We start from the raw sequence: 25,348 nt of genomic DNA, 5'->3' as shown, positions 1-25,348 counted from the left end.
GCTCAGTAAATTCCATGGAATCTGATGATCCTGAACCCATGCAAATTAACACTTATCACTTATCTGAAACGGAGAGAAGTCGCAGGCTGGCTCATCGTCTATGCTTATACTGCGGAGGTCCAGGACATGTCCGGAACAATTGTCCAGTTCGACTCCGTCCCGAAAATCCACGGTCGGTGAGTGATCCCAACACGTCTTACCAGGCTGACATGTGTGTTTCTGTACCCGTTTCATTACAAGTTGATGAACTACAGTGCAATACTCACGCCTTGCTGGATTCAGGAGCCACGGGAAACTTTATGTCTCAACACTTTGTTCAACAGAATCACATACCCATAATTACATGTTCTTCTTCCCTCGCAGTGCAAGCGATAGAGGGCCGCCCGCTGGGCACTGGAAACGTGACAACCATCACCACACCACTCATCATGCAAATTGGCCTGTTTCACACCGAGAAAATTCAGTTCCACGTCTTACCCACATCCATGTCATCCTGGGGCTTCTGTGGCTGCGCACTCATAATCCGCAGATCTGCTGGAGTGAAGGTCAGATAACTCATTGGAATGAACAATGTCAGTCTAAATGCCTGTGTCATACCCCTACATTACCAGTCAGAGTTGTTAAAGTGACCGTTCCCGAGAGAACTGAAGATACTCCATCAGTCCCCGAAATCCCTGAGGAATACCAGGACCTGGTAGTAGCCTTCAGTAAGGTGCGCGCAACGCAATTACCACCACATCGTTCATATGACTGTGCCATTGATTTGCTTCCAGGAACCTCTCCACCCAAGGGCCACATCTTCCCATTATCCCAGCCAGAATCTGAATCTATGAGGAAATACATCGAGGAGGAACTAGCGAAGGGTTTTATCCGGCCGTCTACCTCACCTGCGTCTGCGGGCTTCTTCTTCGTGGGGAAAAAGGATGGCAGATTACGACCTTGCATAGATTACCGTGGGCTGAACGAAATAACGGTCAAGTTTCGATACCCGCTGCCACTGGTTCCTGCTGCACTGGAGCAGTTACGAACGGCCAAATACTTCACCAAGCTGGATCTTCGTAGCGCGTATAACTTGATTCGCATCCGGGAGGGAGACGAGTGGAAAACAGCATTCTCCACCGCAAACGGACACTACGAATACCTCGTTATGCCCTTCGGTCTGGTCAATAGTCCGTCCATCTTCCAAGCGTTCATCAATGATGTATTCCGAGACATGCTTAACAAGTTCGTGATCGTCTACATCGACAACATTCTAATTTACTCAGACTGTATGGAGGAACACGTTCAGCAGGTCAGAGCAGTGCTTCAACGTTTAATTCAGTATCAACTCTACGCAAAGGCAGAAAAGTGTGAATTTCATCAAACCTCTGTGTCCTTCCTGGGTTACGTAATCAGTCCCGACGGAGTAGCTATGGACGAGAAGAAAGAAGAAAGTATCCACAATTCTGAACTGGCCACAACCCAAAACACTCAAAGAACTACAACGTTTCCTAGGATTCTCTAACTTCTACCGTCGGTTCATCCATAACTTCAGCGTCATCGCCTGTCCCCTCACAAGCATGGTAAAAAAAGGTAATACACTCCTCAAATGGTCTGTCCCAGCTACCCAGGCGTTCCAAGACCTCAAGAAAAAACGTTTCACCACAGCTCCCATACTCCATCATCCTGATCCATCCAAACCGTTCGTGGTGGAGGTCGACGCATCCAGCACTGGTCTTGGGGCCATTCTCTCCCAAAGACAAGGTAACCCACCTAAATTATACCCTTGTGCCTTCTGTTCCAGGAAACTCAATACAGCAGAACGAGCATGAAGGTCGCGTTCGAGGAGTGGCGGCACTGGTTGGAGGGAGCAACTCATCCCTTCACTGTCCTAACTGACCACAAGAACCTTGAATATCTCAGAACCGCAAAAAGACTGAACCCTCGTCAAGCTCGCTGGTCCCTGTTTTTCTCCCGTTTCCACTTCACCGTCACATACAGACCAGGCTCGAAGAACGTCAAGGATGATGCCCTCTCGCGGCAACATGAGGGTGAGTTCATACATCAAGAACCAGAAACTGTATTACCTGAATCTCTCATTGTTTCGCCCATCCAGTGGGATATCATGACCGAGCACGAGGAGGCCAATGCTCAAGCAGAAGTCCCACCTGATTGTCCACCAGATAAAGTCTTCGTCCTGGAAACCTACAGAACCCGCATCCTAGAAATGGTACACAGCTTACCTGCCTCTGGACACCCGGGAATAACGGCCACGGTACATCTACTTCAAAATCGCTTCTGGTGGCCGACTCTGACCAAAGACACCACACAGTTCATCCACCGCTGTAATACCTGTAAAATCAACAAACCATCACATCAGTTACCTGCCGGTCTACTTCAACCACTGCTCCTGCCACAGCGACCATGGTCCCATATCGCCATCGACTTTGTCACTGACCTGCCACCATCGGACAACTACACCACCATACTCACCATAATTGACCGCTTCTCCAAAGCCTGCCGTCTCATCCCTCTACCCAAACTCCCCACTGCCATGCAAACTGCAGAACACTTATGCAACTGGGTTTTCCGAATATACGGCTTGCCCGAGGACATTGTCTCCGACCGTGGTCCCCAGTTCACTTCCCGTCTTTGGTCTGCATTCTGTCAAGCTCTTAGCATAAACGTCAGTCTAACCTCGGGCTACCATCCTCAGTCTAACGGTCAAATAGAACGTCTCAATCAAGAACTTACCCGTTTCCTGCGATCCTACTGCAACCGTCATCAGAACGACTGGGCGCGATACCTCTTATGGGCCGAATATGCCCAGAACTCCCTGCGCAAATCCGCCACGGGCCTAACACCATTCCAGTGCGTCTTGGGATTCCAACCTCCCTTGTTCCCATGGTCTGGAGAACCTACCAATGTGCCCGCTGTCAACGACTGGATGAACCGAAGTGAGGCTACCTGGAACAGAGCACACACTCACCTTCAGCATGCCGTTCGCAGAACCAGAGAACAGGCAGACCGCCACCGGCGACCAGGTCACAGAGACGAACTCCGTGATTCCCTCCTCTGACCATCGGAGGGAGCCTTCACCTGAATACTAACATACACACACTACATTTCCCATAACTCTTTGCCTTGGACTAATTATCCACCAGCTGCATCCTGTTTACCGGACTATAAAGGACTTCCTTTCACCACACTTAGACGCAAAGTCTTTTATTGCCGTGGTGTACAATTCCGAGCGTTATTCTATTGTCTGACTGATTACCTGTTACTGAACCTGCTGCTTACCGTTGTCGAACCTCTGCTGCCTATCCCTGACCTGTGCTTTGGATACTGTTCTGTGAGTGTTATCTGCCAGCCCTGACCTCTGCCTGTCCTTTGATTACGACTCTGCCTGCCCTGTGTTATACCTGTCTGCCCCTGATTTACCCTGCCTGTACGACCACGATCTGTTTAATAAAAGCATGCAAATGGATCCCTGCCTGAGTGACGATTCATTACACTATTATTAATAACAATCTAGATAAATGATCTAGATCTGCTATAGTTTATAAGAGTTTATCACCTGAAGAATGGATGTCCAACCTTTCTGGATGTGTAAATCTCTGCTGTGTTTTGTAGACTGACTTCACAGCTGCCTGTATAAATATATGTGCAAAACTCCATCTGCTACACTCACATAAAACATAAAATATGCAAATATTAAAAGTAAACAATTATTTAAGTCTCAGATTAATAGATTAATAATTTGAATTTGTTCACAAAGGCACATTTTACACAACATTTCGATTTTTGCCAGTTATCTTCACTGTAGACAACGGCATGATTGTTTTGATGTAATCTTGTTTTTAAAAGAATAAAAATACCATCAGCACAGCAAAACAGTACTACATAAAACAAGGTCTATTATTATATTGTGCATTAGACATGTGTCACAGACACGTCAGGTTCCACCTCACTCCCTTACCCACGCACTCAATCACCAGCATACTAATCACCGCCACCTGAAGATCATCAGCACCATCATTACCACCACTATAAAGCCACCACACTCACACACACTCACTGTCCGGTCTCGTTTGCACTACAGCACATGTATGCTTACCTTAAGGACTCCCAACGACATACTTACCTGCTCCAGCGATCTCCTTCATCTCCTTCGTCTCCTGTTCTCCTCGTGTGCCTACCTGCCTGTGTGTGTGAGTGTCTCCACCGTCTCCCTCCAGTGCATCTCTCCTCCAGCATCTGCAAGTTTGAAAAGGACAGTATTACATTCCATTCATCTCTCAAGAACCACATATCTGCTTGCTATCACCCAGTGCTCTGCTTATTGTGAAATAAAACTCACCTGGTTTGCTTTTACCTCTGTCTCCGTGTCTCTGTACGTAACAACATGAGAGTGAAATCTGAATAAACTGTCGTATGATGAGAAAAAGCTCAGAAGGTTAATGTGAGACTTCATTTATTATTATTGTTTTATTGGATAAAATGGCAGACTGGTCACAACATAAATAATATAAACAAATGTGTAAACAAAAACACTTAATGTGTAAAGAAATTAAAAGTATAGTCAAAAAAGTAAGTTTGTGTTCAAATTCTGATCTACTTTACAGTATAAATCACTCACAGAAGCCACATGTGAACTATTCAGCATTAACACTCTGAGGTCTAAAAACGCGCCGGCGCGTTTTGCAGGTTTTTTTTCACATTGCAGCAAAACAGACTTAAAATACTCCGTCATTTTTTGTCATAGAAACATAAGTAATACATCAAATGAAACTATAGAATATCTCCTTTTATTTGTATACACTCAGAGTAAAAACAAAATGTTGTGCTTTTTGTAAAATAAAGAAAACTAACATGATGCGTGATCTCTCATCTCCCTCTGAACGAAGTCCAATCTGATAGTTCTCAGAAAATGAAGTGTAACTTAGTGAATACTAATCACAAAAAATTCATACTTATGTCTAACAAAACGTTGAAATGTCAGGTTTTAAATCGTGCAAGTCAAATCGAAAACATACATTCTGTGTTTATGTAATCTGTATGAAAAGAGAGCCATGTCAGAAGTCCGTGATTCAGCTCATTACCCACTAATGCGGCCACGCCCACGGAGCCAGCGCTATTCACAGGCAAATTCAGAGACAACACATGCATTCATCATCTCAATCGTGTATTTATTGCCTTGAAAATTGTTTATCTGGATGAAAAAGCCATGGTTAGCGATCTCTGGAAGACATGCAGTAAATTCCTGTTTGTTTTCTTCTATTGATAAGTTTTAAGTGAGTTTTTGTTTCTTTAGCGCCCTCCGGCTGTAGTATGAATTGGTAAACACCATTCATGGAATATCGTCTTCTTCTTAGGTGAATTTGTGGACTAAAATGCACAGAGCGCCCTCCGGCTGCAGTATGAATTGCAAACACCAGCGCTCATAGTAATAACAATGAATATTAAATAAAAAATAACTCCTCTGTATAGAAAATTGACATAAACATATGAGAATCCTATATTTCTCCAAATGTGCATGCTTTTAAACTAAAAGCCTATATTCAGACTCTTTGCATCACAGAAATACATTATATTTTAAAGTATAATATAAAACCATTATTTTATATTGTAATAAAATTTTTCTGTATGTTTCATATACCATGATGAGCTTGAGACATCACAGAAGTTTTTTTTGACAGCCTACCTGACTGAAATGCCTCATTAATATGCAAGTCTTTTCAGGTCATTACTATTCAATTCTTTTGTCTTCACAGGTGAGAATGAGCCATTATTCATGGAGATTCACGCCTCCTCGCATACCGTGTTTCTTGGCAAAAAGTGTCTTACAAAAACTAAATCAGTATATTGTTATAAATGAAAGAGTAGTCAGCATAATTTTTACATAATTTTGAAGCAAAAACTCTAGTCTACAACCTTCAATACCCAAAAGTCTTGTGAACACAGATTTAATATACTTTTATTGGCCTTATATCAGTGACTTAAGTTTTTTGTTTTTTCAGTAACCACGCATAAACGTTATTCCTTCAAAAACACAAACATGTACACACATGTTCCTCACATATTATGGTAGCCTAGTTTGTGCTGAATACAGTGTAATGACACTTGTGTCATTAATATGTTTATGAACAACTGAAAAAAGCACAAATGTCAGGGCATGTCAAAACTTCTCCAGGCCCCAAATCAGCCTCAGACTCCAGAGGGTTAACGAACCATGAAATTGTACATTCACACAGACATGTTTAAATGTATTTGCAAATGAATCACAATGACAAGAGAGAATGTATTTTACTCCAAAATCAATTTTGATATCAAAATTATCTAAAAGTTATAACTAAAATGGAGTAAAACAGAAAATATACATCTTGTACTAGTTATTAATAGTTATAAAGCTGCAGTGTCCATGTCTGTTTGAAACATGCAATTGCAGAATTGCCATCTTTACATGGGTTGTGTACGGCACGGCTCCTCAGAGCAGATTAATCTGTTTTGAGGAGAATGGCTGTCACTGTACCGGTGGATACAGTAATTCCAAATCACAGATTAGTCTTGGAAGTATGGCCAAAATAAGAATTTTCACTGGAGAATGTCACCTGAACAAATAAGTAACATTTGTTCTGACCAACTAAGAAAAAAAAAAAAAAAGCATTGCAATAAATCACGCTGCTAATGGTGATTAAATCTAACAATCGCTTAGCTCATATCACATCAAACCATGCAAATTATTTTTATTGTTGTACTTTGTCCTCAAATTGTTAATGTTAATAATAGTGTTGGTCACGATACTTTAAAAAAGTAATTAGTTAGTTACTTCTCACAAATAATAACTGAGTTAGTAACTGAGTTACATCATTATAAAAGTAATTAATTACCAGGGAAAGTAACTATTGCGTTACTTTAAAAAATAAAAATAAAATCTAATGCAATATATTATTGTAAATATTATCAAAAATAAAACACAATAGATGGTCTAGAACTTTTAATATTTATTGCACAGACCACAACTGGCCAACAAATAAGTCTAAAAATGAATTAAGCTTGATCCGACTCGACACATGATCCGCTCTTCCTCACGCCATGAAATTTCTCTGTACTGTACGTGTTGGTATTAAAGAAAACATATTTAGTTTCATATTTATGTTTAAAGAGGCCTATTTTAATGTTATTTTTTAAATGTCATTTATTTGATTATGAAAAGAGAACAGCATAAGATAGGAAGATGAGCAATATATCGGAAGACATCTAGTGGGTCGGACATGATTTTAACCTCTTCATTAAGGTTTGTGTCTTGTAGAAAGCCTTTCATTAAAGTGAATTTCGTTTTGTAAAAATTGTATCTTAATTTTAATCAATGTTTCATCAACCGATTGCCTAGATTTAATAAATAAGAAGCAAATAGCCTATAGCAGACAATATAATCATGACATCGAGGTGCCGGCGCGATCACTTGCTCGTGAACTGGAGCGCGTCTTATAGGCTAAATTAACCGATATTAAACAATTAAAATGTCGTAAAAGACGAACCCGCCATGCTCGAAGTGGTTCTAAATGACAGATGTTGTAACTGTGTAAACACGAAGAGAAAAATGTATGGCTAACAGGCTATGAGAAATTCAAGAAAACTACTTTATTTAGAATGTTGAATAAATTTTGATAATGATTTTACGTGGTGTAATAAATAGAATAAAATCAAGAAATGAAGAAAAGTTTGACCACATTATGGTATTATGTTTCACTTTCTTTTTTAAGACAAAGCACTAAGTATACTAAACATGAATGGGACAATTTTTTTTAACCCTAAGTTCATAAATTATATGAATGCATGAGAGAAACTTTACATCTCAGATAATAATACCTTTCCAGCATGTCAACATCATACACTGATAAAAATTATATGCTTAATTTACTTAAAAAATATAATGAATTCTTTTGCATAATTTTATTACGTAGATCTAACAAGACTAGTCTTTGTACAAACTACTTAATTTTTCTGTTTGTTGAAATAAAATTTGCACATAAAGTTAACTTAATTTCAGCATTCAAGACACATTGGACACATTCAAGAACCATTTTCACAACTTTTACAAACTCTTCACTCTGCAAAGTCTCTTTTTGTTAGGCGTTAGCCAGAAGATGGGTATATTCCCTTTATGGCATGCCCAAAACAGTTGTTTTTATTATTAAAACAACTTTAATTGTTGTTAGCAGGTCCTCAACCCAAGCACATGTTCTACACTTCACCACGATGGTAACCCCAAAACTATTAACATAACAGAAACTAAATACAACATAATAGAACAGTAAACATTAAAAAGTCTCTCCATTTTCTCATGTTGCTAAAAACTGCTTAAAATAACTTTATTTCAACATTTACACTCCTAGATCAGCCCTTTGCAAAGCATGATGGTTGTGAAAGTCTTGTTTGATTGAGTCCTGGTTGAGTTTACTTGATTGAAACATGTTATTTTAATATGAAAACATCAAGTTAAGTCAAAAAGTAATGTTTTAAGTCATTAACATGTTTGAACCAGAAACCTATGTGTTGAATCATGTTTACATAAAGTAACAGCATAAAAAATGTCAGCTGACTCCCAACTACACTGACTTTTTAAGCTTTTTATTTATTATTATTATTATTATTATTATTATTATTATTTTAATTTTTTTTTAAATATTGGCTCTTTGTATGTAACTAAAATAGAGTATTTTAAGTGTAAGTCATTGAGAATCTCGCAAAATACACAGAGCATGTTCTGGAATAAACAGTAATATAAATAAATAAGACATTTCACTTAAAATTAAAAGTAATGACAACTTACAAAGTTCCCATCAATAAATAAAAATTATTAAATAGAAAAATAAGGATAAGTAATTTGTGATTTATCACAATTACATATTTTATGGGGAACATAGACAGGAGAGTTTTCCAGCACGTTGCAGATAAAGAACCGGCTGAACAAAACCACCCAGAATGAAAAAAATAATGCCAACAGATAACGGTCCATCACAACTGAGTGTGAGTATGTAAAAGAATCCTGAGAGAGTAAATGGCATGTATACAATAGCCATGCTCACAGTAGTTATCAGAATGAGATAAAACGCTCTTCTCTTCATGTGGTTTTCCTCCACTCTCTCTCTCCCTCTCTCTCCTGGTCCTGACTGCTTCAGAGCTCTGAGAACAGCCACAAGACAAAACAACTGATTGAAGAAGAAGAGGAAGAACTGAATCGAGTTAATGCACACATAAATATAAAAGTTAAGTAAGAGTAAAGTAAACATGCAGCACAAACAGGAGCCAAAACTAATTATCCAGGCCACAGTGCAGCAGATCACTCTATATCTGAGAGGTTTGAACTTCAGAAAGGTTACAGGATGAACCACTGCCAGGTAACGCTCAACACAGATCAGACACTGAAACAGAGGACGACCAGTGATGGCAAACCCTAATAAAAACTGTCCTAAGATTGTTAGACTTGAAAGCCAAGGAAAATAAGAAACTACAGCGAACAAAGAGTTCAGACTGTTAACAATCTCACAAAAAGAGAGATTGAGGTTGAAGAATCCTGATGTGACTCCACTTCCTGTTCCTGTGATGATGAGCCATAAAACATAGCAGTGTGTAGGAAGACCAAACAGGAAATTGATGCTGTGTACACCAAGCTTTACATTGGCCAGTAGCTCACTGCACTGAGGTGTGGAGTTTGAAGAAACAGCAGATGTAAAGTTCACTGTGAAGTTATTCATCTTCTCTTTCTCTTCTCTGCCCAGAAGATCACCAAACAATTTAATTTTGCAAGATCTATAGGGACAAAAAAGGAAGTGTTATGTAAAATGAATCATTTGGTTTTTTAGACCAACCATTTGAGGAGAACAGATGTTGGTTATTATATGGGGATGCAGAGGTTCAGATGAAACCTATAAACCTTTTTCTTGTAAAGGTCTTCCTTTGAGAATTTGTCTCAACCAAACAGTACAAACAACCAGGAACAATTTAAAATGCAATAAGGAAGCTGTTTGACATTTTACACAAGAGAACAACAAGACTAAAAGGCCTCCATGATGCCATTTCTAAATTAGTTTCACAAATTATTATTGTTCATACTGTTCAAATGAAATGATGTAGGCTTAAATTTCACATGGGCAGTCCGGAACTGCCCGAAAACGTGAAGAGTTTTCCTTCCTTTAATTCTCATTTTAAGTCAAATTCTCTGCGTATTTCAGTTAACGTCTATATTGTCTAATACAAACGCTTAACTCAGCTCTGAAATAAACATGAAAAATAGACTAGACTAAGCATGCAAAATTTCTTTGTTACTGCAACGCTTGTCTCTGTCTATGGAGTGAATTCAGGAATTCAACATATAACAAATATCAATACACTCAAAATGTAAAAAATAAACTTTACTGCAAAATATGGTTCTTTTAATTCAGCCAAGAGGTCACGCCATGACATATCAATCTGCTGCTGGTCACACTCCTTCACTCGACGCAAATTCGCAGAGTTAACCAAACTTGAACTTTGGAATGTGACATTCACATGCATATAAATGGAAGTCAATGGAATGAAAAGTGTAGTGTGACCTCCCCTTTAATTACATTCAACCAGAAAATAAATCTCTTCCTATACCACCCCTCCAATACCAAACATCACATCATTTAGACTAAGTGAATCAAAATGAAAACCATCAATGAAAGTAAATTTTGATTTTCAATACATTTCTGTCCAAGTAAAAACAACACAAACAAATATTGAGATTCTATTAAAATATCAACCTTTACATTTATATAGAAAATCTGAGTTAAACGCTTATCACCTGAAGAGTGGATGTCCAGTCTCTCTGGATGTGTATAACTCTCTGTACTGTGTTTTGTAGACTGACTTCACAGCTGCCACACAATATATGATTTCATCGTCATAAAATATGCAAATATATAAAATAAACAAATGAGGTTTAAAAGACAGTGTCTGACTAAACTCAACAGGTTTGAACAGACTGCAACTTACTGATGCCAATTATACATCAAGACACATTTCCACACAACATATAACTTACTGACACCTATTTTCCAACAACAGATTTATTGTGATATAATCTTATTTCTGAAAGAGTAGGAACAGTAGGGGGTTATTCTCAATACTCAGTACTCCTTATTTCCTCATTCCTCCATCCTCCAGCCTGTGACCCAGAAACCGGTCCAAGCTGAAGGACATCTCAATTCTCTGATTGCACTGCAAGCACAAGAGGAACGATGAGTAAGGAAGCTTCCAGAGGAGCTATGAGAGAGGATGCACAGGTATATTCTATGCAGAAGCAAAAACCTTACGCATGTATAAATTCTCCTCTGCCTTCACATCTGTCACAAAAATTTTAACTTATGTTTTACCTCTGTTAAAAGTTTCAAAGTGCACCTATTATGCAAAATCCACTTTTACATGGTGTTTGTCAGTGTGTGAACACAGCCACCCTACAATGATAAAAATCCACCCACTCACAATAAATTCCCCAATGTTAAATTAACACCGTTCAGTGTTCAGATGGGAACCACTAGCAGGATGTTAAAAGTATCACTGATAGTGATTTCGCTTGCATTAACAAAAAGAAAAGTGATTCATTAAAATTTGTTGTTAATATATTTTTTGCACAGAGTTCCACACAGACATCAAGAATCAGCATATGTATCTCAACAATGGTGTCATACTACATGCTGCAATGTAGGCTGGGTGCCATGAGTTTATACTATGGTGGCTCCCAGCATGCATTATGACATGAGGCATGTCACCATTGTTGAGATTCATATGCTGATTCTTGATGTTTGTGGGTGTGTCTACTTTATTATTATTATTATTATTATTATTCTTTTCTTAATATGTTTAGAAATCAAAATTCAGAATGTCAGATTTTTGGCAAAAGAAAATATTGATGGTAAAACATATTAAAAACAAGTAACCACTTTCAGTCAATGATGACATTAATCAATTACTTTTCTTTATGATGATGAAAAGTAAATCACCTGATCATCTTTCTTTCTGGCTTTCTTTGCAACAAATTATGTGTTTTTATAAAGACCACAAACTGACATAAGAAATCAAGAGTCAAATTGCCCAACTAAATAAAACACTGAGCACCATAACAGTGACCAATATTTTCAAAAAAACATCAACATCTAAACCTGTTAATTCTCAAAATGACCTGTAGACATGTGTGTAGTATGAATGTAATCTGGAAATACTACATTCTCCATGTTGCCATTGTCACATGACCTACCAGCGTCAGTCACGTCACAGCATCACCGCCATTCACAGATCCTCTCCAGTGGCCTCATGGGAAAGTAAAATGTCCATCACATGCACACTTCAGAATCTCGCCAGATACTGTGAATTCGGACATACTTTTTTTGTCACATAATGTTTTTCGCCTACTAAATAGCAAGGAAATATGAAATTTCGGATGCAGCCTACGTCTCATTCCGAATGAGAATCTGTGTCTTCTGGAGGTTGCATTTGTCATACCTTTTCAAGGATGTATCATTTCAGAAAAGTGACATAATAAAATCTATTTTTTTTTTTTTTTTTTTTTTTTACATGTTTGGGCAGCTATTATATTAAAATCTAAAATAACTGCCCAAAAAATCAAGAATTTTGGAAAAGTGTTAAATAGGAAATAGACAAGATACAGTACTATAGGTAAAAATAACTCTAGGTGCAGTGGTGTGTTTGTTGGGAGCATTGCCCCAAAAAATGAGGAAATTGTTATGGATATCACTTCTTAATGAGGTGTTGAATGTTTCATTGAAAAAAATAAATAAATAAATAAATAAAGTTTTAAGTCACTATTATGTAAGCGCTTGCTTTAGTTGGGCTACTGACCCTTGATGTTTTAACTTTAGTTTTCCATTTGTTATAACAAAAAAATGTGAAAAAACAAATCTGTTTGTTGATGAATTTGATAGCTTATTGATAATGATAATCATCATACAGTGGCCTTACTCACCGATCTCTGAATGTATCATTCCTTTAATGCTCTTGTAATCCTATAATACTACTGCATATATTTTGAAAGTTTTGAAGCCATTATGCATAAATTACTCAGACATGATCAAGTAGACACACAGAGACATCAAGATTCAGAGTATGAACCTCAACAATGGTGACAAAATTTTCAGATAAACAGATTAACTCTGAGCATCACAAAACAAGCTACTAAAGTCACAAAAAGATTTTTGTTTATTGTCACCATTGTTGAGGTTCATACGCTGATTCATGATGTCTGTGTGAGTCTATAAGACATTGTATAGATATAAATTAGATATTAAATACTAAAGGAATAAAAAATAGGATATCTTTAATTTTACAATTTTTGTTTGGTAGCTGCTTTTTGCCATTTTTTATCTTTAATGTTAGGTTTTTCACTCTTTTTTAAAGTTTTTTTTTTTTTTTTTTTTTTTTCTTACAGTGTACACTGTCTGATGCTGTAAAGAAAAGAAATTATGATATTTATGTTTATAAGACAAGTCCTATGGGAATCTTATAGGAATGGTTCCAAATTCTAATTATAATCATGTATAATTTTCCTTTCTGGAATCCATTAGGATTGTTTGATAAGGGCATGGTGTCAAGGACGTCACCTGGTAATGTTCCCAGAACATTCAGAGATGGTCACGATGTGGAGTTCTTTTAAGGTTTGGGGGATGTTATTTGGTGAACCTTCAGGGAACATTTAGGATGTTCTGGGAATGTTTATAGGGGACTACACTCTTAAGTCTTGAAGTTCTGTTCTAAAAACCGTGAGAAGTTTTTGAAAAAAACAGAAAGAACAGTTTAATAATCTAAAGAACTCTTTCCCACTAGAACATTTTGTGCAAAGGAAAGATTCCATGAATGTTAAAGACCCTTCATGGAAACATAGATGCCAATAAAGAACATTTAAACATTTATCTACCTCTAAAGTTATCTGTCTCCAACTTTACTACTAAGGCTCACACAAAATAAGGCTTAACAGCCTTCATAATAATAATAATAATAATAATCATAATAATAATAAATGGCCTGCAGGTGCAACACATTTACCTGCTATGCAACTTTATATATCTAACATTTGTAAAATGAAAGATATATACTGTACAGTATATGTGTGTGATGGGATTTCAGGTCAAATGAAATATTCTTTGTGATGATACTTGAATTGATAAACATATAAACTTTATCAAATAAACACATGCAAAGAGAGTTAATCTGAATGTAGAATGAGACAGTCGAGAATTGTTTTCATTTAAGTAAATAAGTGAGGTGGAGGATCTCCTGAAATAAGACGTTAAACTGATTTGATGTTTCTAGTTTTAATGATTTTGTTTAATTTGGTTATTTTTACTTTAGTAATATTCTTTTTAGTGGACTCAGATGAAATAAATTCATGGGAATAATGCGCTCATACAGTTAAAAATATTAGCTTATGAATTTAAACGACAGTCAGCCAATTTAAGGCAGTCGGTTTCTGCAAATGAAATGAGTTTACTCGAGTTTTAATTGAGGTATTTTTTACAGGAACATACTGTAATGTAGATTACGGTAAAGAACTGTAAAATTAATGGTAAATTATTGCTAACTTTGTTGCAATTTTTTTTACAGTGAACATGGCTGTAAATCACCAACAACTTTTGTTCCTTTTCATACAAATTATGATTTTATGGAGAGATACTCCATTAAAAGACTTGTTCCTCTGCTTATGAGGAACATTGCAAGAAACAAGGGACAAGTCTTTATTAATTGAATATCTTTTCTTGTTATCATATTTTGTATGAAAAGGAATAAAAGTTGTTGGTGATTTAAAACCACTATATTGTTGATTTCAGCTGGAAACTGTTTTTTGGAGTTTTACAAAACTTTAGGTAGAGATTGTCCAGAGAGTCCAGTATGCAGCTTCCATATTGAACTAAAATGCAGTTTTTATTCCTGTTTACACAGGCCAGTTTTGCAAATACTGTCTTTTTCATATTCATTTTTTACATCAATATTTGCATAAATGACGTTTATGTGAAGTGCAGCAGATGAAGTCATGCACACACAATCTTGTGGCAGCTGCGAATCAGTCTAAAACACAGCTCAGAGATTTATACACATCCAGAGAGACTGGACATTCACTCTTCAGGTGATAAACTTTCAATTAGTTTTCTTGCTTTCCGTTTTTGCTGTGAATTTTAGGTATTATAAGGTTTATGAGCATGTAAGATGGTTTAACTATTAAATAAAACAGAGTTGAGATCTACTTGTTTTATCTATTTATTTTAATAGATAAAAATTAACTGTGAATTAAATTAAATTGTAGCCATTTAAGGGAATTTCCATGTAAACTGTGCAATTTAAAGATGTTTAATTTACAGCATCATGTTATGTTGTCATTTAATATTGTATTGCATTATGTTATTCTCTTAGCATTGTATTGTGAATTAATGCATTAAAATTACCTCTAATAGTAGACATTTAATATTGAAACATTCCATATTATGTGCAATTACATATTTTAAATTTTTTAAATTCAATGCATGAAAAAATGTAACAGTTTGAATTACATTTTTACTTCTCTCTTCCTGTTGAACACAGTTGCCATATTTTTTTTTTTTATTATTACTTTTTTTATTTCTTGAGTTGATTTTCTGAGCTGAGAAGACAAACACAGAGGAGATGAATAACTCTACAGAGAACTTCACACCTGAAGCATCTACAAACTCCACACCTCATTTTATTGCACAACTCAATAGTTTAGAAATGTGTCTATTTAGCCTCCATTTCCTGTTTGGTCTTCCTACACACTCTTATGTTATATGGCTCATCGTCACAAAAAGTGGGGTTGCATCAGAGTTTTTCAACCTCAATCTGTCTGTTTGCGAGATTGCCACCTGTCTGAACGCTATATTTACTCTACTGTCATTTTTGTTTTCAAGTCTCACAAGAACTACACATTTCTTGAAAGGACTAGCCATCACTGGTCGTCCTCTGTTTCAGTGTCTGATCTGTGTTGAGCGTTACCTGGCAGTGGTTCATCCTGTAACCTTTCTGAAGTACAAACCTCTCAGATATAGAGTGATCTGCTGTGCTGTGGCCTGGATAAATAGTCTTGGTTCTTGTTTGCTCTGCATGTTTAGTTTAATCTCAAATAATCTTCATGCATATACATGGTTCTTCACACTGCAGTTTCTCCTCTTCCTCTCCGTCCAGTTGTTTTGTCTTGTGGCTGTTCTCAGAGCTCTGAAGCAGTCAGGACCAGGAGAGAGAGGGAGAGAGAGAGAGGAGGAAAACCACATGAAGAGAAGAGCGTTTCATATCATTTTAATAACTACTGTGAGCATTGCTATCATGTATTTGCCATATATAATCATAGGATTGTCTTTTGTTTCTTCTCGGCTCTTTATTAATGAACTCATTGTTTTTAGTTTAATTTGTTATGTTTTAGCTGGTTTTGTTCAGCCAGTTCTTCATTTCAAACGAGCTGGAAAACTGTCCTGCCTTTGCTTTCCATAAAAAAAAAAAAAAAATTAAAATGTTTAATTTTACTATGATAAATTGCTAAATGAAAAAAAAAAATAATAATAATTTGCAAGTATTACATCATCGATATTCTGTGTGTTGTTAAAATATAGTTGTACTTAATAGGACTCCATAAAATAGTCCAATAATTTTTTTTTTTCTTTATTAAATGTAAATTGTTGTAAACATAAATAACAAAAGCCATTTTTTTCCTGTTCCTGAGTTATTATTATCATTTACTTTTAAGATTCATATGCTGATTCTTGATGTCTGTGTGTGTCTAAGTAAGACAGTAGTTCAAATTTTGGTAACACTTTATAATAACGTTCAGTTATAAGTCACTTGTAAATTATTAGTTAATGATGAACTAATCATTTACAAAACATGATTATACGTTCATAAATGATTTATAAGTGATATGTTAATATTTTATGAATGTTTTATTAATTCAGTTATAGGTCATTTATAAATTATTAGACAATGTTCAACAAATCATTTACAAAACATGAATATACATTCATATATGATTAATAAGTGATATACTAACATTTTATGTTAATGTTTTATTAATTTGGCTATAAGTCATTTATAATGCATTAGTTAATGATCAGTATATGATTTATTAATGATCATTAGTAAATGATCAGTATATGATTTATTGATGAAGTTGTAAGCTGGTCTGTGTTCAAAAGCACAAACATGCAGGTATGCTAAAGCACTATTTTTAAGAAGAGTAATTTATTTGTTTTGAAGTGGATAAACATTTATAAATGCCTTACAGTCAGGTGATTCCAGTGGATTATATTAAATCCTTTCACTCATCAGCACAGACTTGTGTTCTGTGTGGAGTGTGTGGGGTCTAGTGATGAAGTCACCCTCTGATCCGGATTTACCTTCCACTGAAGCTCACATCAGGTGCACAACACTCCATAACACTCCATGTGTGTCAGAGAAGACAGCTGTCTATACCCTCACCAGTCAGCACTTACACTGCAGTACACACTACAAAGTGTTCAACACCTGTTATAGATGATGTGTAAATGCATGAATAAATCATTTACAAAGCTTTCTGCATCCCCTATTCTAAACTGTAAACTATTCTTCACTTGTAAATGTGTTACGTATCATTTGTAGACCTTTCTTTCCTGTTACAAATTATTTGTATATGTATACAAGTCATTTATAACACTTTCTGCATAAAGTGTACACTATTCATCACTTATAAATGTGTTACATATCATTTGCAGACCTTCTTTATAAATTATGTACAAACTGCAATTTGTAAATTTACCATTTATTTGCCATATGCAAAGTATATCTTTCAGTTACAGGATATAAAAATCTATACGAATCATGATATTTAAATGATATATTTTCATATAAAAATTATAATATTTTTATGCAAATATATTTTACTATTATATAGATATCTTTGAGCCCCTAACTCACCCCTTATACCTAAACATGACCACTTTTTAGCCACTTCACAAAAATAAAAACGCAATATAGATATATTTACAGTGACTGTTATCTTAGTTGATATACTGTTGTATAAAAAGAATAATTTTAAGCTCCCTACTCCACCCTATAACCTTAAGCATAACCATTTTGACAATATACGTAGTGTAACAGGCAGATAAATGTATGTTAGTCACAATAATTTATTTAAAACATTACAAAAAGCAGTATACATAACAGACAAAACGACGCGTGAGCTACATTACCAGCGAAATGACAGCAAATCATAATTTTGTGTGAGTAACAGAATGAAATTAAAGTGTTTAATCGCTGCAAACATTCTTCTGATCTGCATTTCCATCCTTTTAAGTGTCGCGCAGAATGTAACCATAGACTGTGAATCTAACACAGCAACTCAAATTCGGCATGTCGCAAACACTCTATGGTAGTCGCAAATCACATGTGACAGCCAATAAGGAGCGAGGTTTGACATCACTGCCGCAAACCTGTGTCGTATTGTTAGACGCGCCAATTTTAATTTGAAAGTTATGAAATGGCGGATTGATACGATTATTAATGTATAATGGTTATATTACGTTATAAGAATCTTTTCCTCACAGGATGGCATCGTACGACTTCTGAAGACTTGAAAATAATGCACGAAATAATAGAGAATACGAACCGACATCACGCCTCGTTGCATGCCGGGGCGGAGCCGCCATTTTGACAGGATCGCCCTCTATTACTCGTACTGAAATTAATACGGATTCTTGCTTACCTTTTGTTTTGTTACTGCCATTAAGTGGAACGTTAACATATCGTTTGCAGGGAATAGAAGCTATTTTATCGCGTCGCATGATCATTTTATTTATTTTTATTTTTTTTCACTGAAGTTTTGTAGAATTTCGTTTACCATGTTGATCTGTTTACAGTGTCGCACGCTGGACGCTCACCACTGCTTCAGCCATTGTATGAATATCCAAATAAATCTATGTGATCAACACACTGAGAAAAGTCGATTCATTTATTTGTTGGAAACGTTTAAATAGTGCTTAAATGAGCATACTGAGTAGGCCGACAACTGTTGTCATTGTAATCCCCCTTTTCCACAATCACAGATGAGGAGAATCAGAGATTATGGGTCAAATTCAGTGGACAGACGGACATGAACACAATGTATTTTCATATTTATTTTAACAAATGACAACCACACTAAGCAGTTTCATACCTTTATAAAACCGTTATGAAGAAAATGTATAAAATGCTTGCATTTTAAGTGATCCTGAAAGTTTATATTTTGGCCTCATCCGTTTTTCTGCATGTGCTTTATTTGTAAATAGAATTTGGTCTCTTTAATATCAGTCTAAGTGCATTAAGCCTTTTCTTGAGAGGACATGAGAGGAAACTGTTTTTATAAACGTGTTGCGTTCATATTTTGAGCTCATTTGCGTATCTCCACGCAGTATGCTTTATTAAATATACAGAATTGTTTGTTTGTCACATGAAGCGTTTTTCTTGTTAAGCATTTGAATGTCCCCGTCAAGTTCTGCTAATTCACGAGCGCAGTGAGAGTCAGACTCGCAAAGGTAATGTTAATTATTAAACCAAACGAAATCAAAACTTTCAAAAACACTTGAAAATGTCATTCTTTTATTGAGTGATAAGCAGTGGGTTTAATCAGTGCCATTAATAATAGAATTGCCATCCGGCGTCTTCTCGTCATCTCCTTGATCTGCTTCCCTTGGTGTTTTTACACATAGAAAAGGCGAAAAAACTTTTTTCACTGTCTTGTTTTGTCTCAGAACGATGATCTGAGTTACTATCACAATTATCGATGCAGCATTAATGACGTATACAATGGTGACATTTTTCACAATCATGACAGAAAACAAATTACTGCACTAAACTCAATAATGGAAAGGCTGCGTGATCCTGTCAAGATGGCGAATAAACAAAGAATTTACCCAGAACTCAATGCGGCGTGACGTCAGATTCGTATTCTCTATGGACTACATTTATTATCAGTTTATGGTGCGTTTTCATGTTATGGTGAGGAGCTGTTCCATGAAAAACAAGATAAAAATGAAATGATTAAGTGCTGGTTGATTTATTTTTTTATTTTATTTTTTTAAATAATAATAATGTAAATTTTAGGCTTGGGTAAAGTGAAGGAGTGAGATGGATCATGTAACAGGAACATCAGCAAATGATGTGTAACACATTTATAAGTGATGAATAGTTTACACTTTAGAATAGGGTATGCAGAAAGTGTTATAAATGACTTGTATACATATACAAATAATTTGTAACAGGAAAGAAAGGTCTACAAATGATGTGTAACACATTTATAAGTGATGAATAGTGTACACTTTAGAATAGTGTATGCAGAAAGTGTTATAAATGACTTGTATACATATACAAATAATTTGTAATAGGAAAGAAAGGTCTACAAATGATACGTAACTCATTTACAAGTGAAGAATAGTTTACAGTTTAGAATAGGGGATGCAGAAAGCTTTGTAAATGATTTATTCATGCATTTACACATCATCTATAACAGGTGTTGAACACTTTGTAGTGTGTACTGCAGTGTAAGTGCTGACTGGTGAGGGTATAGACAGCTGTCTTCTCTGACACACATGGAGTGTTTAACTCTGTGCACCTGATGTGAGCTTCAGTGGAAGGTAAATCCGGATCAGAGGGTGACTTCATCACTAGACCCCACATACTCCACACAGAACACAAGTCTGTGCTGATGAGTGAAAGGATTTTATATAATCCACTGGAATCACCTGACTGTAAGGCATTTATAAATGTTTATCCACTTCAAAACAAATAAATTACTCTTCTTAAAAATAGTGCTTTAGCATACCTGCATGTTTGTGCTTTTGAACACAGACCAGTCTACAACTTCATCAATAAATCATATACTGATCATTTATTAATGGTTTGTTCAACATTTGTTCATGATTAACAATTGTTAATTGAGATAATGATACTAAAACAATTTTGACATAAATACTTCCGTTATTATAAGTGATAAATAATGTCTTAACTAATAACTTATAAACCATCTACTAATGATCTGTTTGATTTATTTAATTGAGATAACTTACAACACATTTGTAAATTGTAAGCATAACACGTATTAATCATGTATGAATGTATATTGTAATGTTTTGTAAATGATTCGTTCATCATTAACTAATAACTTATAAGTGTCTCATAACTGAAGTAATAAAACATTCATAAAATGTTAGTATATCACTTATTAATCATTTATGAAAGTATAGCCATGTTTTGTAAATGATTTGTTAATCATTAACTAATAATTCATAAATGACTTATAACTGAACGTTATTATAAAGTGTTACCCAAATTTTTTTGTGCACTGCATGGTTTTAAAATTACTCAATATATCTGTTTGCTGCAGCACTTTCTTCTCATGCTGTAGTTTCACTGGGTTGGTAATACAAAACTCAAATGTACAAATGACTAAACATATGATCAGTTGCTTTGGATGCAATCAGGCCATCTCACAATGACTATATAACATATAAAAGCACTGACTTCACTTCTTTACAACAATGTGCATTGTTAAATCTAATCTAACATAGAAAGTCAAGGGTCAAGAGCCCAGCTTAAGAAAACGCTGATCTCCATGATGGTGGCTTTTCTTTTCTTGACCAATAAACCTAGTCTATTTACATCAGTTAATTCTCAATTCTGCAGATGTTTGAAAATAAAGTCACTGTGGTTAGTAATAAGTGAAGCTGGTAATACTGTTTGTGGAGTTGTTTAATCAGATCTTCAGAGATTTTAATGATTTTTATCTTCAGTTGATTTCATCTAAAGGCTGGTGTACACTGTGCAATTTTGACAAATTTTGCAAATCCTAAAAGATTCCTATAATCCTAGCCTAAAATCTGTAGTTTTTTTTGCTAGTTTGACATGTTCATCGACAGCTGATTAATGGGTGGTGAAATTTGACCTCCAACAAAATTCTGGCAGTGTCAGAAGATTTCACAATCCTCCAGTGTGACTTCTCCTACGACAAACGTCAAATTGTCTTTGTTTTTCAAGACAAGCTGTGATCAAAATTAACAATAGAGATTTCTTTGTTAGCCACCATTTCAGTCTCACGTGTAATGCAGCTCACAGTCACCGAAACGTGTATGGGTTGATGATGTAAAATTCCGGACAAATTTTCATGCGCATCCGCGCATCCATCTTGACTATCGTACAGTCTGACATAAATGACAGCTGAGATCCCACAGTGTGACATGAGAATCATGTTCGTACAGTCTGACAAGCAACCATCGTAAAGGACTATATTTTTTTATATTTTTGATATGTTTTTACTAGTGGGTGCACGACTCTATAGTCCATTTTTGTAAGTGAGGATGGCAAAATAAGTAAACTGTGACATATTATACCCAAAAATTATTCAGACACTTTGACCTGGACATGTTTTGCTGAAGTGTTATCTGACAAAATTGAGATTTGACAGATTAACTGAGATCTTGGCATACTTTATTACCCTTTTTTTTAAACTACAGTGAATACACTGTATTAATGAATGAAATCTTCAAGGTGTCTGAATAAATTGTGTGTAAATATATATATATATATATATATATATATATATATATATATATATATATATATACACACACACACACACACACACACACACACACACGCACACACAGCTCTTACCAGAACCTGGTGTGAGATAATGAAAAAGTGCTTTGTCTATTTATTGGTGAACAACAAGATAGTAAGCCAGAAGATATTAAAACATTTTTTTATTCCTTTCTTGATTTTATTATATTTATTATACCAAATATTATACAAACACAGCACAGAGAGACTGGACATTCACTCTTCAGGTGATGAACTTTTGATTACATTCTTGCCTTCAACAAAAAAGGCTGTGAATGTAAGCCATGGTATTGTTTGAATCAACACAATAATGTAATATTCTCAAGCCATTTAAAATTGCAACGTTTCTGTTATTTGGAATTGCAAATGTGGATTACATGCTGGAATGTATTGCAAATTTGAAAACCTTTAAATGTAAATGTTTTATTGTAACCTGTTATCTGTTGTACAAATGTTCGTTCCATAAAGAATGTATTGATGGCATTTAATGACCAAAAATAAATAAATAACTGAATTTAACATTAAATTTAACAAATCATTAATTAATTATTGACAAAGACATTAAGTATATAAAGTAACTAGTAAAATATCTCAATTACAGATCTTATAAGGAACAGAGGCTGGAGAGTTTTCCAGTCCGTTGAAGATAAAGAACAGGCTGAACAAAACCAGCCAACACATAACATACCAAACCAGGGAGCCAATATGCGTCATGATTCTGTTGAGTTATAATGATACAGAATCCTGTCATAGTATAAGGGACATATGTAAATGTCATGGTCACAGTAGTTATTAGAATGAGATGGAACGCTCTTCTCTTCATATGGTTTTCCTCCTCTCTCTTTCTCCCTCTCTCTCCTGGTCCTGACTGCTTCAGAGCTCTGAGAACAGTGACAAGGAAAAACAACTGGATGGAGAGGAAGAGAAGGAACTGTGTTGAGAAGAACCATATGTGTACATTAATGTTTTGTGAGATTAACATAAATAAACAATAGAAACAGGATCCAAGAATAATTATCCAGGCCGCAGTGCAGCAGATCACTCTATATCTGAGAGGTTTGTACTTCAGAAAGGTTACAGGATGAACCACTGCCAGGTAACGCTCAACACTGATCAGACACTGAAACAGAGGACGGCTAGTGAGAGTTAGTCCTTCTAGAAACATTGGTAAAAATGAGAGACTTGAAAAGTAACATGTTAGTATAGCAATCAAACAATTCAGAGAGTTAACAATCTCACAAACGGTGAGATTGAGGTTGAAGAACTCTGATGCAACTCCACTTCCTGTGATGATGAGCCATATAACATAGAAGTTTGTAGGAACACCGAACAGGACATTTATTCCGAGTATACAAGTTTCAACAAAGTTCAGTAGCCCAAAGGAATGAGTTGTGGAGTTTGTAGATGTTTCAGGTGTGATGAAGTTCACTGTAGAGTTATTCATCTCGTCTGTGTCTTCTTAGTTCAGCAGCTCAACCATATTGTATATAACATTGCAACTGTGATCTTTTTTATGGAAAACTGTGAATGAACCAGTTAATTCAGACTGAGTCAATAAGGTAAACATAACATTTAAATCCATTCATCCAGTATTAAACATAATAAATTACTTTGTATGCAAAGTTCCTACACTGTAAAAAAAAAAAAAAAAAAAAAAAAAACTAACTTTATGGAAAATAACTGATTTTTTTACAGTCATTTTCTTTTATTTTAAATTATACTTACAACTCTGTAAAATTATAAGCAATATATGTAAATTAACAACTCAGCTATTATTTTAAGTATTATGACATTAATGAAAAATTACAATAATTCACATAGCCTACTTTTTTACAGAAAATATACTGTATTACTGTATACAGTATTTTTCTGTTTTCTTAAATTACAAACAAATGTAAGTAAAATTACAAAAATAATCAGTAATTAAACAGTAACAAACTGCACAACAGTTAAATGATAAAACGGTCAAATGAATGCAGCCAAAAAACCCTGTGGAATTAAAGTAAAATATCCTAATTTAAATAAACCAAAAACACTGTTATTTTACAGGTATTTGCCAAATTATTATGATCAAATACCTTCACTTTAAAAGAAATCGTTAAAAAAAACGTCAATGACTGGCAGCACTGACTGCCAAACAAAAAACGTAAAATTAAAGTGAAATATCCTAATTTAAATAAACTGAAAAAACACTATTATTTTACAGGTAATTCCTGAATTATTACAATCAAATATCTTCACTTTAAAAAATATCATAAAAACAGTCAATGACTGGCAGCTGTGGCTGCCAAACAAAAACAATTAAATTAAAGTAAGTTATCCTAATTTAAATAAACTGAAAAAACACTGTTATTTTACAGGTATTTCCTGAATTATTATGAGTAAATGTCTTCACTTTAAAAAAAATCATTAAAAAAAACAGTCAATGACTGGCAGCAGCGGCTGCCAAACAAAAACCATTAAATTAAAGTAAAATATCCTAATTTAAATGAAGTGCAAAAATCTTTAAACGTTAAAAAACATGGTTATTTTATAGGTATTTCCTGATTTGATTCAAACGACTGACAACAGCAGAACGTTAAACACTAACACATCTTTGTCCAATTTATTTGAAATTACAGTTAAATCCAAGAGTTTCACATTTTACAGTGAATGTGTTTTAATAACTGAGGATTTATCTGTAAAACATTTTTTTTTTTTTTTTTTT

The 25,348-nt window shown here is 35.1% G+C and overlaps 2 protein-coding genes across 2 annotated transcripts in view; one reads left to right on the top strand and one right to left on the bottom strand.

Moving 5' to 3' along the window:
• The window catches only part of LOC125253453 (urokinase plasminogen activator surface receptor-like), a 551,125-nt gene that overhangs the window by 383,178 nt on the left and 142,599 nt on the right, over window positions 1–25,348 (top strand). The gene's annotated exons all lie outside the window — the stretch shown is intronic.
• On the bottom strand, window positions 22,837–24,085 carry LOC125253445 (chemokine XC receptor 1-like). The gene has a single exon (XM_048167399.1). It carries the CDS (start codon window positions 24,083–24,085, stop codon window positions 23,246–23,248), a length of 840 nt encoding a protein of 279 aa, XP_048023356.1. The 3' UTR covers window positions 22,837–23,245.

Source organism: Megalobrama amblycephala, linkage group LG18, assembly GCF_018812025.1.
Source record: "Megalobrama amblycephala isolate DHTTF-2021 linkage group LG18, ASM1881202v1, whole genome shotgun sequence".
Taxonomy (NCBI): domain Eukaryota; kingdom Metazoa; phylum Chordata; class Actinopteri; order Cypriniformes; family Xenocyprididae; genus Megalobrama; species Megalobrama amblycephala.
This window is presented reverse-complemented; position numbering and strand designations above follow the sequence as displayed.